This window comes from Rhamphochromis sp. 'chilingali' (genome assembly GCF_963969265.1).
Source record: "Rhamphochromis sp. 'chilingali' genome assembly, chromosome: 7".
Classification (NCBI taxonomy): domain Eukaryota; kingdom Metazoa; phylum Chordata; class Actinopteri; order Cichliformes; family Cichlidae; genus Rhamphochromis; species Rhamphochromis sp. 'chilingali'.
The window spans coordinates 18,345,273-18,363,658 of record NC_137934.1 but is presented as its reverse complement, the minus strand read 5'-3'; the positions used below and the strand labels follow the sequence as shown (position 1 = coordinate 18,363,658).

General features: G+C 39.1%; 2 protein-coding genes across 2 annotated transcripts in view; both read right to left on the bottom strand.

The window, feature by feature from the left end:
* Nucleotides 1–18,386, bottom strand: part of tmcc3 (transmembrane and coiled-coil domain family 3) — a 135,778-nt gene that overhangs the window by 100,564 nt on the left and 16,828 nt on the right. The gene's annotated exons all lie outside the window — the stretch shown is intronic.
* On the bottom strand, nt 15,023–18,124 carry LOC308400328 (uncharacterized protein). Its single transcript, XM_080887968.1, has 4 exons — nt 17,376–18,124; nt 16,305–16,453; nt 15,441–15,605; nt 15,023–15,366 (listed from the first exon to the last, which is right to left on the bottom strand). The coding sequence occupies exons 2-4, from the start codon at nt 16,359–16,361 to the stop codon at nt 15,277–15,279; spliced, it is 312 nt and encodes a 103-aa protein (XP_080744094.1). The 5' UTR covers nt 16,362–16,453; nt 17,376–18,124; the 3' UTR covers nt 15,023–15,276.

Here is an 18,386-nt window from a genome sequence, read left to right as displayed (position 1 = left end):
ACACCACAGAACAACAGAAGATAGAAAAAGAAGAGTCAGCTGCATTTTCTGTACAGGAATCTTTGCAAAGTGTACAAGACAAACAGAAAATGCTCAATGTCAAGGTGGCTGAACTCAAGACTGAAGTCAAGAGCCTGCCAGAGAATCCGCCAAGTAAGAAGAAGAACAAGAAGAAGCGGAACTGTGCGCGTCCCCAATTTCACATAATTGGTGTCAACATCAAGTCCTAAAAATCATATTTATATACAACTAAATTGTCAGTGAACATTTGAACCCCTCTTGGTCAAGACAGAAGGCCACCCCTTCCTGAGCCCGGTTCTGTCAGAGGTTTCTCCCTATTAAGAGGGAGTTTTTCCTCTCCACTGTCGCCAAGTGCTTGCTCATAGGGGATTTGGGGGCTTTTTTTTAACACCAACCACTGAAAAGTTCACTGACATCAAATTTAAGACTCAGCAAATATGGAAATGGATCATTCGTCATCAAGTGAGGAATCATCCATTTAAAACATGTTTGCTGAGTCATATTTAGTTGTATATAAATATGATTTCTGTCACACTAAGGCCAATCACAGACTAATTTGGACAATTGGTAAAAAATAAATAAATTGAAAAAATTGAAAAAAAGTAGTTGTGTCATTGTTTCGTGTAGATTTCAAATAACATGCCATTTTATGTCAACATATTTCTGTTACATTTGTAGTGCTCGTGGTTTTATATTCTTATGATCCTGTTTGTTTGATGAGTATATCCTTCTGCCTTACTTCACATATTTACTGCTGCTTGGCTAGCTTTAGTCATGCTAGCATCAGCACGGGTAGAAACAGATACACATCAGAGACATCACATGTAGCTTGTGTTTATGTTCAGAGTGACATCTGATTTAAAAGCAGGCAGCAAAGCACTGAGCAGCATATCAGTCAGCACAGAAAACAAATGCCATAAATGTCATCAATTAGGCTGGAATAATTTGTTTCTGGTGGCTTCTATTGTAAGTGCTTTACATTTCAGCATGGCATCCTGTATGTGTCCTACACTGAGGACACTTGAAACTGGTCATTTTCTTAGAATGGAGCTAAAGATAAAAACAAAACCAAACCAAACTTTCATAAGAAATCTTTATTCTGCAGTAAGGGACATTAAAAACCTAATAATGTTATCATTAAAAATATTAAAATGTGAAGTAAGAGCAAAATGTATGTTTGATACATTCAGTCATTTCATTTCAGTAGGTAAATAGTGTAAAACATATTTGCTTATATAGGAAATATCTGTTACACAGAGTGGTGATAGCATGACTCGTTCAAGGTAACAGTGAATGAGCAACAACTGGACTTAAATACATAAATAGCCCTTTTTGAACTAGAAGTCATAGTCATACATTTCATTCACACCCAAATGCATTGGGGACAATCGAAGGTTCAGTATCTTGCCCTTTGACGTGTGGACTGAAGCACTGATTAGTACACATAGCCACAGCTGCCCAACATAAATGATTCCATGTTGGTTAAAGACCAAATCAATCAGCTGCATATACACTGCAAAAACTCAAACTCTTATCAAGTATATTTGTCTTGTTTCTAGTCAAAATTTCTCATCACACTTAAAATACGAGAAATCAGCTACAGAGTAACATTTCAGTGAGATATAGGAACTTGTGGAAAAGTCTTGAAAACATATTGTTTTATTTTATTGTTTTATTTTTTGTACCTTTTAACATTTCACAAAGTAAACTTGTTTTGTATTATGAACACATGTTTTTGTTGGCTGGTTAGAGTTGCATGAATTGCAGATTTATCTGTTTTTTGTGAATATAAGCTGCTGACTGGTGAGCTGAAGTTTCAGCTTGGTACGTTAGTGTTCATCAGTTAATCATAAAACATATTTAGTGCTTATAACAAATATATTATGCTAAATAAAGACAGATTTTTCCACAATGTATATGATAGTAAGAGTTAGTAAACCTCTATTAAAGTCTCCCTCTGCAGTCTGTTGTTTCTTAGATTCAGCATTGAAACTGAATTTAAAACCAAACATAGATGACATTCTGTAGCCTCATCAACCACCAAGATCTCACTGCCTACAGACATTCAGTAACTCTCATTGGATAATGTTAATAAATATCTTTCACTAAATATGAACGTTTTCTACCTGTCCTTGTTTAAATTATGAAAGAAATTATTATGCCTATTTTTTACTGCAATTCCTGTAGAGTAGCTTTTATAGTGTTAATTCAGTATGTGCTACAAAATAAAAGCCTTTCCTTTACATTAGGTTTGTGGGCATTTTATTTTGAATTGTTCCAATCATGGCACTTCAAAGGAACAGCGCATCACAGGAACAGCCTGTGATGTCACAGTGCACATTCTACTGGAAAACCCTATAAATAGGGGAGACGTTCAACCGACTTTAGTGGATCTCAGATGGCAGAAACACAAAGCAACCTGGTTGTTAAAACAAAGACAAGGCGGACGCAGAGAAACGCACACGCACACGCTGACGCATCTACAATGGCAGAAGCAAAAATAGAAATGGTCATCACACCAAAACCTGAGGTTGATAAAGCCGCACAACCAAATACTAAAAAGTCTCCTGTGGCACAACCACCAAAGGAAACGGTTGTGAAACCAAAGAAACAAAAAAAGCAAAAACAGAAAAGAGTGGCTGAAGAACCAAGAAGAGCAATTACTCGGGCATATGCCCGGGCTCTTCTTGAAGCTCAAAACAGCACGGCTGATGGAGCAAACCCAAAAAATGAAGAAATGCTCCCCATTTCAAATGCAAAGGAGGACATGGAGAGAGAGAGAAATGGGAAGAACCCCAGCAGACCAAACCCTGTGCCTAATGGAGGGACTTGGGAATATCAACCCATTCCCACATTTAGACCCCCGTTTAATCCCTGGCACGAGATTGCTGCTCTCAGACACCAACTGGAAGCCTCCCAATACCATCAGAACGACCTTTACGGTAAAATGGTAGGTGCAAACAAGAGGGCCTCTTATCACCAGCTTCAGGTGAACAAACTTCGTGAAGAAATTCACGAGAACGAGAAAAATCACGAGGAAACGATCAAAGGCCTCATAGAGCAGCTGGAAGAGGCTTCTAGTAATAAGCCCTATGACATCAGTGAGACAGACACTCTCGTGAGTGACAATGAAGCTATGGTCATATTGGATGAGGTTATTGCTACCCTGCAGGACCAAATCAGCCACCCTACCACAGAGCAGTGTGTGGAGTCTGCCACTCCAACCACAGAGGCTTCACACACTGACTCTGTAGGACTGAAGTCCTCTAAGGAGGCTGAATTTGAGCTCAAATGTAGGATTCAGCAAGAGCAGATTGAGATGCTCCAGAAACAGCTCCTAGCAGCTCAAAATCAGCTTGAAGAGCAGGCCGTTAAACATAGGCAGGAGCAGGAGACACTCAACCTGGAAATCAGTGACCTGAAATCCCAGCTCTGCCCCAACAAGGCCCTTCATGATTTGAAGCTAGAGTCTCTGGAGCGAGAGCTGAAAGGGGCCAAAGCTTCCTCACTTAAAATCCCACAGCAGCACAAAGAACAAAATTCCACTGCTGCAAATGAAATGCACAAATTTGAGCTTCCGAAAGAAAACGAGACTGGAGAACAGGACAAGATGGAAAAAGAGGACTCACTGCCATCCACTGCAAGGTCTCTGCAGGAGCCTCAGAAAGAAAAAGACACCACAGAACAACAGAAGATAGAAAAAGAAGAGTCAGCTGCATTTTCTGTACAGGAATCTTTGCAAAGTGTACAAGACAAACAGAAAATGCTCAATGTCAAGGTGGCTGAACTCAAGACTGAAGTCAAGAGCCTGCCAGAGATTCCGCCAAGTAAGAAGAAGAACAAGAAGAAGCGGAACTGTGCGCGTCCCCAATTTCACATAATTGGTGTCAACATCAAGTCCTAAAAATCATATTTATATACAACTAAATTGTCAGTGAACATTTGAACCCCTCTTGGTCAAGACAGAAGGCCACCCCTTCCTGAGCCCGGTTCTGTCAGAGGTTTCTCCCTATTAAGAGGGAGTTTTTCCTCTCCACTGTCGCCAAGTGCTTGCTCATAGGGGATTTGGGGGCTTTTTTTTAACACCAACCACTGAAAAGTTCACTGACATCAAATTTAAGACTCAGCAAATATGGAAATGGATCATTCGTCATCAAGTGAGGAATCATCCATTTAAAACATGTTTGCTGAGTCATATTTAGTTGTATATAAATATGATTTCTGTCACACTAAGGCCAATCACAGACTAATTTGGACAATTGGTAAAAAATAAATAAATTGAAAAAATTGAAAAAAAGTAGTTGTGTCATTGTTTCGTGTAGATTTCAAATAACATGCCATTTTATGTCAACATATTTCTGTTACATTTGTAGTGCTCGTGGTTTTATATTCTTATGATCCTGTTTGTTTGATGAGTATATCCTTCTGCCTTACTTCACATATTTACTGCTGCTTGGCTAGCTTTAGTCATGCTAGCATCAGCACGGGTAGAAACAGATACACATCAGAGACATCACATGTAGCTTGTGTTTATGTTCAGAGTGACATCTGATTTAAAAGCAGGCAGCAAAGCACTGAGCAGCATATCAGTCAGCACAGAAAACAAATGCCATAAATGTCATCAATTAGGCTGGAATAATTTGTTTCTGGTGGCTTCTATTGTAAGTGCTTTACATTTCAGCATGGCATCCTGTATGTGTCCTACACTGAGGACACTTGAAACTGGTCATTTTCTTAGAATGGAGCTAAAGATAAAAACAAAACAAAACCAAACTTTCATAAGAAATCTTTATTCTGCAGTAAGGGACATTAAAAACCTAATAATGTTATCATTAAAAATATTAAAATGTGAAGTAAGAGCAAAATGTATGTTTGATACATTCAGTCATTTCATTTCAGTAGGTAAATAGTGTAAAACATATTTGCTTATATAGGAAATATCTGTTACACAGAGTGGTGATAGCATGACTCGTTCAAGGTAACAGTGAATGAGCAACAACTGGACTTAAATACATAAATAGCCCTTTTTGAACTAGAAGTCATAGTCATACATTTCATTCACACCCAAATGCATTGGGGACAATCGAAGGTTCAGTATCTTGCCCTTTGACGTGTGGACTGAAGCACTGATTAGTACACATAGCCACAGCTGCCCAACATAAATGATTCCATGTTGGTTAAAGACCAAATCAATCAGCTGCATATACACTGCAAAAACTCAAACTCTTATCAAGTATATTTGTCTTGTTTCTAGTCAAAATTTCTCATCACACTTAAAATACGAGAAATCAGCTACAGAGTAACATTTCAGTGAGATATAGGAACTTGTGAAAAAGTCTTGAAAACATATTGTTTTATTTTTTGTACCTTTTAACATTTCACAAAGTAAACTTGTTTTGTATTATGAACACATGTTTTTGTTGGCTGGTTAGAGTTGCATGAATTGCAGATTTATCTGTTTTTTGTGAATATAAGCTGCTGACTGGTGAGCTGAAGTTTCAGCTTGGTACGTTAGTGTTCATCAGTTAATCATAAAACATATTTAGTGCTTATAACAAATATATTATGCTAAATAAAGACAGATTTTTCCACAATGTATATGATAGTAAGAGTTAGTAAACCTCTATTAAAGTCTCCCTCTGCAGTCTGTTGTTTCTTAGATTCAGCATTGAAACTGAATTTAAAACCAAACATAGATGACATTCTGTAGCCTCATCAACCACCAAGATCTCACTGCCTACAGACATTCAGTAACTCTCATTGGATAATGTTAATAAATATCTTTCACTAAATATGAACGTTTTCTACCTGTCCTTGTTTAAATTATGAAAGAAATTATTATGCCTATTTTTTACTGCAATTCCTGTAGAGTAGCTTTTATAGTGTTAATTCAGTATGTGCTACAAAATAAAAGCCTTTCCTTTACATTAGGTTTGTGGGCATTTTATTTTGAATTGTTCCAATCATGGCACTTCAAAGGAACAGCGCATCACAGGAACAGCCTGTGATGTCACAGTGCACATTCTACTGGAAAACCCTATAAATAGGGGAGACGTTCAACCGACTTTAGTGGATCTCAGATGGCAGAAACACAAAGCAACCTGGTTGTTAAAACAAAGACAAGGCGGACGCAGAGAAACGCACACGCACACGCTGACGCATCTACAATGGCAGAAGCAAAAATAGAAATGGTCATCACACCAAAACCTGAGGTTGATAAAGCCGCACAACCAAATACTAAAAAGTCTCCTGTGGCACAACCACCAAAGGAAACGGTTGTGAAACCAAAGAAACAAAAAAAGCAAAAACAGAAAAGAGTGGCTGAAGAACCAAGAAGAGCAATTACTCGGGCATATGCCCGGGCTCTTCTTGAAGCTCAAAACAGCACGGCTGATGGAGCAAACCCAAAAAATGAAGAAATGCTCCCCATTTCAAATGCAAAGGAGGACATGGAGAGAGAGAGAAATGGGAAGAACCCCAGCAGACCAAACCCTGTGCCTAATGGAGGGACTTGGGAATATCAACCCATTCCCACATTTAGACCCCCGTTTAATCCCTGGCACGAGATTGCTGCTCTCAGACACCAACTGGAAGCCTCCCAATACCATCAGAACGACCTTTACGGTAAAATGGTAGGTGCAAACAAGAGGGCCTCTTATCACCAGCTTCAGGTGAACAAACTTCGTGAAGAAATTCACGAGAACGAGAAAAATCACGAGGAAACGATCAAAGGCCTCATAGAGCAGCTGGAAGAGGCTTCTAGTAATAAGCCCTATGACATCAGTGAGACAGACACTCTCGTGAGTGACAATGAAGCTATGGTCATATTGGATGAGGTTATTGCTACCCTGCAGGACCAAATCAGCCACCCTACCACAGAGCAGTGTGTGGAGTCTGCCACTCCAACCACAGAGGCTTCACACACTGACTCTGTAGGACTGAAGTCCTCTAAGGAGGCTGAATTTGAGCTCAAATGTAGGATTCAGCAAGAGCAGATTGAGATGCTCCAGAAACAGCTCCTAGCAGCTCAAAATCAGCTTGAAGAGCAGGCCGTTAAACATAGGCAGGAGCAGGAGACACTCAACCTGGAAATCAGTGACCTGAAATCCCAGCTCTGCCCCAACAAGGCCCTTCATGATTTGAAGCTAGAGTCTCTGGAGCGAGAGCTGAAAGGGGCCAAAGCTTCCTCACTTAAAATCCCACAGCAGCACAAAGAACAAAATTCCACTGCTGCAAATGAAATGCACAAATTTGAGCTTCCGAAAGAAAACGAGACTGGAGAACAGGACAAGATGGAAAAAGAGGACTCACTGCCATCCACTGCAAGGTCTCTGCAGGAGCCTCAGAAAGAAAAAGACACCACAGAACAACAGAAGATAGAAAAAGAAGAGTCAGCTGCATTTTCTGTACAGGAATCTTTGCAAAGTGTACAAGACAAACAGAAAATGCTCAATGTCAAGGTGGCTGAACTCAAGACTGAAGTCAAGAGCCTGCCAGAGATTCCGCCAAGTAAGAAGAAGAACAAGAAGAAGCGGAACTGTGCGCGTCCCCAATTTCACATAATTGGTGTCAACATCAAGTCCTAAAAATCATATTTATATACAACTAAATTGTCAGTGAACATTTGAAGCCCTCTCGGTCAAGACAGAAGGCCACCCCTTCCTGAGCCCGGTTCTGTCAGAGGTTTCTCCCTATTAAGAGGGAGTTTTTCCTCTCCACTGTCGCCAAGTGCTTGCTCATAGGGGATTTGGGGGCTTTTTTTTAACACCAACCACTGAAAAGTTCACTGACATCAAATTTAAGACTCAGCAAATATGGAAATGGATCATTCGTCATCAAGTGAGGAATCATCCATTTAAAACATGTTTGCTGAGTCATATTTAGTTGTATATAAATATGATTTCTGTCACACTAAGGCCAATCACAGACTAATTTGGACAATTGGTAAAAAATAAATAAATTGAAAAAATTGAAAAAAAGTAGTTGTGTCATTGTTTCGTGTAGATTTCAAATAACATGCCATTTTATGTCAACATATTTCTGTTACATTTGTAGTGCTCGTGGTTTTATATTCTTATGATCCTGTTTGTTTGATGAGTATATCCTTCTGCCTTACTTCACATATTTACTGCTGCTTGGCTAGCTTTAGTCATGCTAGCATCAGCACGGGTAGAAACAGATACACATCAGAGACATCACATGTAGCTTGTGTTTATGTTCAGAGTGACATCTGATTTAAAAGCAGGCAGCAAAGCACTGAGCAGCATATCAGTCAGCACAGAAAACAAATGCCATAAATGTCATCAATTAGGCTGGAATAATTTGTTTCTGGTGGCTTCTATTGTAAGTGCTTTACATTTCAGCATGGCATCCTGTATGTGTCCTACACTGAGGACACTTGAAACTGGTCATTTTCTTAGAATGGAGCTAAAGATAAAAACAAAACAAAACCAAACTTTCATAAGAAATCTTTATTCTGCAGTAAGGGACATTAAAAACCTAATAATGTTATCATTAAAAATATTAAAATGTGAAGTAAGAGCAAAATGTATGTTTGATACATTCAGTCATTTCATTTCAGTAGGTAAATAGTGTAAAACATATTTGCTTATATAGGAAATATCTGTTACACAGAGTGGTGATAGCATGACTCGTTCAAGGTAACAGTGAATGAGCAACAACTGGACTTAAATACATAAATAGCCCTTTTTGAACTAGAAGTCATAGTCATACATTTCATTCACACCCAAATGCATTGGGGACAATCGAAGGTTCAGTATCTTGCCCTTTGACGTGTGGACTGAAGCACTGATTAGTACACATAGCCACAGCTGCCCAACATAAATGATTCCATGTTGGTTAAAGACCAAAGCAATCAGCTGCATATACACTGCAAAAACTCAAACTCTTATCAAGTATATTTGTCTTGTTTCTAGTCAAAATTTCTCATCACACTTAAAATACGAGAAATCAGCTACAGAGTAACATTTCAGTGAGATATAGGAACTTGTGAAAAAGTCTTGAAAACATATTGTTTTATTTTTTGTACCTTTTAACATTTCACAAAGTAAACTTGTTTTGTATTATGAACACATGTTTTTGTTGGCTGGTTAGAGTTGCATGGATCGCAGATTTATCTGTTTTTTGTGAATATAAGCTGCTGACTGGTGAGCTGAATTTTCAGCTTGGTACGTTAGTGTTCATCAGTTAATCATAAAACATATTTAGTGCTTATAACAAATATATTATGCTAAATAAAGACAGATTTTTCCACAATGTATATGATAGTAAGAGTTAGTAAACCTCTATTAAAGTCTCCCTCTGCAGTCTGTTGTTTCTTAGATTCAGCATTGAAACTGAATTTAAAACCAAACATAGATGACACTCTGTCGCCTCATCAACCACCAAGATCTCACTGCCTACAGACATTCAGTAACTCTCATTGGATAATGTTAATAAATATCTTTCACTAAATATGAACGTTTTCTACCTGTCCTTGTTTAAATTATGAAAGAAATTATTATGCCTATTTTTTACTGCAATTCCTGTAGAGTAGCTTTTATAGTGTTAATTCAGTATGTGCTACAAAATAAAAGCCTTTCCTTTACATTAGGTTTGTGGGCATTTTATTTTGAATTGTTCCAATCATGGCACTTCAAAGGAACAGCGCATCACAGGAACAGCCTGTGATGTCACAGTGCACATTCTACTGGAAAACCCTATAAATAGGGGAGACGTTCAACCGACTTTAGTGGATCTCAGATGGCAGAAACACAAAGCAACCTGGTTGTTAAAACAAAGACAAGGCGGACGCAGAGAAACGCACACGCACACGCTGACGCATCTACAATGGCAGAAGCAAAAATAGAAATGGTCATCACACCAAAACCTGAGGTTGATAAAGCCGCACAACCAAATACTAAAAAGTCTCCTGTGGCACAACCACCAAAGGAAACGGTTGTGAAACCAAAGAAACAAAAAAAGCAAAAACAGAAAAGAGTGGCTGAAGAACCAAGAAGAGCAATTACTCGGGCATATGCCCGGGCTCTTCTTGAAGCTCAAAACAGCACGGCTGATGGAGCAAACCCAAAAAATGAAGAAATGCTCCCCATTTCAAATGCAAAGGAGGACATGGAGAGAGAGAGAAATGGGAAGAACCCCAGCAGACCAAACCCTGTGCCTAATGGAGGGACTTGGGAGTATCAACCCATTCCCACATTTAGACCCCCGTTTAATCCCTGGCACGAGATTGCTGCTCTCAGACACCAACTGGAAGCCTCCCAATACCATCAGAACGACCTTTACGGTAAAATGGTAGGTGCAAACAAGAGGGCCTCTTATCACCAGCTTCAGGTGAACAAACTTCGTGAAGAAATTCACGAGAACGAGAAAAATCACGAGGAAACGATCAAAGGCCTCATAGAGCAGCTGGAAGAGGCTTCTAGTAATAAGCCCTATGACATCAGTGAGACAGACACTCTCGTGAGTGACAATGAAGCTATGGTCATATTGGATGAGGTTATTGCTACCCTGCAGGACCAAATCAGCCACCCTACCACAGAGCAGTGTGTGGAGTCTGCCACTCCAACCACAGAGGCTTCACACACTGACTCTGTAGGACTGAAGTCCTCTAAGGAGGCTGAATTTGAGCTCAAATGTAGGATTCAGCAAGAGCAGATTGAGATGCTCCAGAAACAGCTCCTAGCAGCTCAAAATCAGCTTGAAGAGCAGGCCGTTAAACATAGGCAGGAGCAGGAGACACTCAACCTGGAAATCAGTGACCTGAAATCCCAGCTCTGCCCCAACAAGGCCCTTCATGATTTGAAGCTAGAGTCTCTGGAGCGAGAGCTGAAAGGGGCCAAAGCTTCCTCACTTAAAATCCCACAGCAGCACAAAGAACAAAATTCCACTGCTGCAAATGAAATGCACAAATTTGAGCTTCCGAAAGAAAACGAGACTGGAGAACAGGACAAGATGGAAAAAGAGGACTCACTGCCATCCACTGCAAGGTCTCTGCAGGAGCCTCAGAAAGAAAAAGACACCACAGAACAACAGAAGATAGAAAAAGAAGAGTCAGCTGCATTTTCTGTACAGGAATCTTTGCAAAGTGTACAAGACAAACAGAAAATGCTCAATGTCAAGGTGGCTGAACTCAAGACTGAAGTCAAGAGCCTGCCAGAGATTCCGCCAAGTAAGAAGAAGAACAAGAAGAAGCGGAACTGTGCGCGTCCCCAATTTCACATAATTGGTGTCAACATCAAGTCCTAAAAATCATATTTATATACAACTAAATTGTCAGTGAACATTTGAAGCCCTCTCGGTCAAGACAGAAGGCCACCCCTTCCTGAGCCCGGTTCTGTCAGAGGTTTCTCCCTATTAAGAGGGAGTTTTTCCTCTCCACTGTCGCCAAGTGCTTGCTCATAGGGGATTTGGGGGCTTTTTTTTAACACCAACCACTGAAAAGTTCACTGACATCAAATTTAAGACTCAGCAAATATGGAAATGGATCATTCGTCATCAAGTGAGGAATCATCCATTTAAAACATGTTTGCTGAGTCATATTTAGTTGTATATAAATATGATTTCTGTCACACTAAGGCCAATCACAGACTAATTTGGACAATTGGTAAAAAATAAATAAATTGAAAAAATTGAAAAAAAGTAGTTGTGTCATTGTTTCGTGTAGATTTCAAATAACATGCCATTTTATGTCAACATATTTCTGTTACATTTGTAGTGCTCGTGGTTTTATATTCTTATGATCCTGTTTGTTTGATGAGTATATCCTTCTGCCTTACTTCACATATTTACTGCTGCTTGGCTAGCTTTAGTCATGCTAGCATCAGCACGGGTAGAAACAGATACACATCAGAGACATCACATGTAGCTTGTGTTTATGTTCAGAGTGACATCTGATTTAAAAGCAGGCAGCAAAGCACTGAGCAGCATATCAGTCAGCACAGAAAACAAATGCCATAAATGTCATCAATTAGGCTGGAATAATTTGTTTCTGGTGGCTTCTATTGTAAGTGCTTTACATTTCAGCATGGCATCCTGTATGTGTCCTACACTGAGGACACTTGAAACTGGTCATTTTCTTAGAATGGAGCTAAAGATAAAAACAAAACAAAACCAAACTTTCATAAGAAATCTTTATTCTGCAGTAAGGGACATTAAAAACCTAATAATGTTATCATTAAAAATATTAAAATGTGAAGTAAGAGCAAAATGTATGTTTGATACATTCAGTCATTTCATTTCAGTAGGTAAATAGTGTAAAACATATTTGCTTATATAGGAAATATCTGTTACACAGAGTGGTGATAGCATGACTCGTTCAAGGTAACAGTGAATGAGCAACAACTGGACTTAAATACATAAATAGCCCTTTTTGAACTAGAAGTCATAGTCATACATTTCATTCACACCCAAATGCATTGGGGACAATCGAAGGTTCAGTATCTTGCCCTTTGACGTGTGGACTGAAGCACTGATTAGTACACATAGCCACAGCTGCCCAACATAAATGATTCCATGTTGGTTAAAGACCAAAGCAATCAGCTGCATATACACTGCAAAAACTCAAACTCTTATCAAGTATATTTGTCTTGTTTCTAGTCAAAATTTCTCATCACACTTAAAATACGAGAAATCAGCTACAGAGTAACATTTCAGTGAGATATAGGAACTTGTGAAAAAGTCTTGAAAACATATTGTTTTATTTTTTGTACCTTTTAACATTTCACAAAGTAAACTTGTTTTGTATTATGAACACATGTTTTTGTTGGCTGGTTAGAGTTGCATGGATCGCAGATTTATCTGTTTTTTGTGAATATAAGCTGCTGACTGGTGAGCTGAAGTTTCAGCTTGGTACGTTAGTGTTCATCAGTTAATCATAAAACATATTTAGTGCTTATAACAAATATATTATGCTAAATAAAGACAGATTTTTCCACAATGTATATGATAGTAAGAGTTAGTAAACCTCTATTAAAGTCTCCCTCTGCAGTCTGTTGTTTCTTAGATTCAGCATTGAAACTGAATTTAAAACCAAACATAGATGACATTCTGTAGCCTCATCAACCACCAAGATCTCACTGCCTACAGACATTCAGTAACTCTCATTGGATAATGTTAATAAATATCTTTCACTAAATATGAACGTTTTCTACCTGTCCTTGTTTAAATTATGAAAGAAGTTATTAAGAAGTTAAAATGCATCATAAATTGAATTTGAGTAGGGTAAAAATAAATACGAGCACAGCATAGACATATATTAATGGTTTATTGTCATTTTGTAGTTACCAAAAGACAAAAAGGCATTTTAACCCTCAGCACAACATCACTACTAATACATGTCACATATTAGTGTTTTAAACACTAATATGTGTGTGTATGTGATAAAACACATTAGAAATAGCAATAGCTTCATAACAGACCAATAAATCAACACATCTTCATCAGCAGATGTTTGCATGTTCAGTAAAAATATTTCAACAACAAGTTTATGATTAAAATGATCAATGAACTTTAGCATTACGCTATGTAATGTACGTTTCATGTTGTACTCATGGTCCTTTGTTAGTCCAGTTTAGGATAATGTCTCTGACGTATGTTTCATATCAAATACAGGGAGTGCAGAATTATTAGGCAAATGAGTATTTTGTCCACATCATCCTCTTCATGCATGTTGTCTTACTCCAAGCTGTATAGGCTCGAAAGCCTACTACCAATTAAGCATATTAGGTGATGTGCATCTCTGTAATGAGAAGGGGTGTGGTCTAATGACATCAACACCCTATATCAGGTGTGCATAATTATTAGGCAACGTCCTTTCCTTTGGCAAAATGGGTCAAAAGAAGGACTTGACAGGCTCAGAAAAGTCAAAAGTAGTGAGATATCTTGCAGAGGGATGCAGCAGTCTCAAAATTGCAAAGCTTCTGAAGCGTGATCATCGAACAATCAAGTGTTTCATTCAAAATAGTCAAAAGGGTCGCAAGAAGCGTGTGGAAAAACCAAGGCGCAAAATAACTGCCCATGAACTGAGAAAAGTCAAGCGTGCAGCTGCCAAGATGCCACTTGCCACCAGTTTGGCCATATTTCAGAGCTGCAACATCACTGGAGTGCCCAAAAGCACAAGGTGTGCAATACTCAGAGACATGGCCAAGGTAAGAAAGGCTGAAAGACGACCACCACTGAACAAGACACACAAGCTGAAACGTGAAGACTGGGCCAAGAAATATCTCAAGACTGATTTTTCTAAGGTTTTATGGACTGATGAAATGAGAGTGAGTCTTGATGGGCCAGATGGATGGGCCCGTGGCTGGATCGGTAAAGGGCAGAGAGCTCCAGTCCGACTCAGACGCCAGCAAGGTGGAGGTGGGGTACTGGTTTGGGCTGGTATCATCAAAGATAAGCTTGTGGGGCCTTTTCGGGTTGAGGATGGAGTCAAGCTCAACTCCCAGTCCTACTGCCAGTTTCTGGAAGACACCTTCTTCAAGCAGTGGTACAGGAAGAAGTCTGCATCCTTCAAGAAAAACATGATTTTCATGCAGGACAATGCTCCATCACACGCGTCCAAGTACTCCACAGCGTGGCTGGCAAGAAAGGGTATAAAAGAAGAAAAACTAATGACATGGCCACCTTGTTCACCTGATCTGAACCCCATTGAGAACCTGTGGTCCATCATCAAATGTGAGATTTACAAGGAGGGAAAACAGTACACCTCTCTGAACAGTGTCTGGGAGGCTGTGGTTGCTGCTGCACGCAATGTTGATGGTGAACAGATCAAAACACTGACAGAATCCATGGATGGCAGGCTTTTGAGTGTCCTTGCAAAGAAAGGTGGCTATATTGGTCGCTGATTTGTTTTTGTTTTGTTTTTGAATGTCAGAAATGTATATTTGTGAATGTGGAGATGTTATATTGGTGTCACTGGTAAAAATAAATAATTGAAATGGGTATATATTTGTTTTTTGTTAAGTTGCCTAATAATTATGCACAGTAATAGTCACCTGCACACACAGATATCCCCCTAAAATAGCTCAAACTACAAACAAACTAAAAACTACTTCCAAAAACATTCAGCTTTGATATTAATGAGTTTTTTGGGTTCATTGAGAACATGGTTGTTGTTCAATAATAAAATTATTCCTCAAAAATACAACTTGCCTAATAATTCTGCACTCCCTGTATATGTCATATCAAAACAAGCCCACACCTGCAGTTGTTTCAGTTTTTCACTGGTGTTTCCTGTCAGCTGGTCAACCTCACATCCATATCAGCCAACCAAATGACAAGTTCCTCCCTTTGTGCTTCAAATCCCTCCCACTCTGAGACAAGGAGCTGAAAGAGATAGAGAAAAGAGTCAATTATAAAGAAGAGAAAAGTGAAACCCTCCTCAGGTCTGACTCGCATACCTGCAGTTGACCTGTGATGGACTCCAGTTTGGCGTTCACGTCATTGCTCGCCGATGCCAGCAGCCGAGTCTGCAGGGTGCCCTGGAAGAGCTCAGTTAATGTTCGACTCCTCCTGGTCAGGCTCTCCAGCTGGATGAGCCGAGGTCTCCCCTCTCGCCGCTGCCTCTGAACACAGAAACACAAATTGCATCTGAAGCAGGAGGTGCAGATTTTTTTTGCTATTCTTTTCTAAATCCAGGCTAGATCACGTGGAGGTATTTGGAAAACTTTTTTGGCCAGCGGACAACTGTTGTCTTGCAGAAAGTCAAATCAAACATATGCGATACACAATCAATTCACAAGAACACATAAAAAAATAAGTCCAGTTCTTGCCTGATTTCAAGTGAAATCTGCATCAAAACAGGGTGACAGAAGTAAAACGAGAGCACAAAGCCTCACTTTTTACAAGCCTGCTATTACAGTTCTCCTCTATGCAGACGGATTTCCTGTTTTCAAGGCACAACTTGGATCTGCTGTACGAATCTTATGGATACACACTAAATGAAACAATAGTGTGCATGACTCCAGATTCTGATCCCTCATCCTAATATGGTCCCAACATAGCAACAGCAAGAAAGCAAATGTTGAGGCTTCAAAATACAAAGTCCATAAACTAATGGCTGACATGGGTTTTATCATAAGGATGATAAATATACAGATTTCAGTCTGTCTTAGAGATTTGATGTTCATTTACCTGCAGATGCACTATACGTGCCTGCTCCATGGTTTTCCACAACATTTTGCACATCACTATTTAATACAGGAAGTAGGTGAACTAAAACAAGTCATCGTTCTTTGTGAGAGGACCATATTAATGAAACCAACCTCAATGACATCATAGGGATCCCTAAAGATGCTCCTGCTGCTTCTCTTCCTCCTCATCCTAAGCTTCCTTCTCCTTGTCCTCGCCTTCCATCCAATTGTAATTCAACCTAATTGTGTTTCTCCCCCTCCTCTTCCTCATTTTGTTGGAGCTGTGAACACAATTAATGTGAATCTGGATTAATTTGTGCAAACAAGAAAAATCTACAGCTTTTTGGTCAGAGGTGCTCTTGTGATTTAAGCCGGGTAGAGTAGATTTATGTGTTGATGCTACCTGCTTCAGCTCTGGCTGCTGAGTGATATTTACACCCTGGCTGGATTACAAACTTTAACCATGTGCTGAACTTTGGCCCGGCGTTGATACCTCTTGTTAGTATAACGACCTCTTCTTAGCTTGTATGTATGATGTATGATGGTGGATAAATGAAATATACAAAAAAATTAACTATATTACAAAAGAACATCTACCTTGGAAACATCAAATGACCGTAGCATAACTTGTCAACTAGTCCGAAACTAAGTTATGCAGGAACAGTCAAAGACACACCTTCTCATGTCACATTTCTATTCATTTCTATATAATTCGATTAGACAATAAAGAGTTATCTAATCTAATTATTCATTCAAAACACTTATGCATAGCTGTATTTTATACAGCTCATACAGAATTCAAAGTACAGGTTCATGTGAGTATTTAATGTACGGCTCAGATCTACAGAATTTCAAGAGTTTCTAGAGCAGACACAGAGCTCACGTCACAACAGGCTTCAGGCGCCATTTTAGTGACTTTAACAATATATTAAATTTTAATTTCGGTCTAGCTGACATTAGGTTATGTACGCAGCACGCAATTGAACCACATATTTTAGAAGCCAAAGGTTCAAATTAGCTGGGAGCAGCTTCACTTAATTATAACAGTGGTTTTGTTAGGAAAACAGTTGGATACTAAATTGCGTTGACCTCAACGGCTAACGTATCTAGCTAATCGCTACTGTTAGCACAACATTAACAGCAAGCTACAATGACGAGTAACAAAAACAAAACAGTAATAAGGTTTTAATGAAAATGTTTTACCTTTTCTAACAGTCCCAGAATCCACAGCTTCAAAGTCCAGCAGGTACTGAAGACTGTTATCCGTTTCGCTGTCACCGTCCGTGAGTTTTTTTTTTCCCGAAGGTCAAGGCCCGCCGCTCGCACACTCTGTCTGCGCATGCGCATCCCAACGGCTGACCCCCTCCATCCGCTCCCGGGAGATTATAGTATGACGTGTTCTGACGTCTCTCTCTCTCTCCCTGTCATTTATTTGGCTCGAAACACATATTAACAAATTGATCAGTGATGAACAACTACTCAGATCATTTACCTAAGCTGTGCTTTGTCAAAACGAAGTCTGTGTCCATTACACTGACATTCTGTTCTGCAGTTGTTATTTACTTGTATTTTATAATTTGACTTTACATACTGCTGGGTGGTTTGTAAAGTTTATTATTATCATTATGCTATATTTTCAAAAATATATAATAATCTCAAAAGTAATGCCTTGGAGTAGAAAATAGTAATGCTTTATTAAAATTTAAAACTAAAGTACAGTATTTGAATGTGTGTATTGTGTCTATTGTTTGCAAATATTTCTAACTTTTATTTGAATATTCAGTTTCCTACCATCTTCTCTTAAATGGTAATTGCCAGGTATCCCGCCCTTCCCCTTCGCACACACATGCACACAAAGAAAACACACAGTATAATTCACAGCCTCATTATAGTGAATAAATATTTATGCCATTTACACCATCAAACTTAGATTGCTAAGGATAAAGAACCTTTTGTTCTTTAAAGAACCATTTGTAATAGCTGAAGAACCATCCACAAAATAAAAAGGTTCTTTGACGTATGATGGTTCTTTAAAGAACCATGAAGACATCTGAAGAACCATTTAAAAACCATAATTTTTCTGAGTGTAAGGAGGCTGAATTTGAGCTCAAATGTAGGATTCAGCAAGAGCAGATTGAGATGCTCCAGAAACAGCTCCTAGCAGCTCAAAATCAGCTTGAAGAGCAGGCCGTTAAACATAGGCAGGAGCAGGAG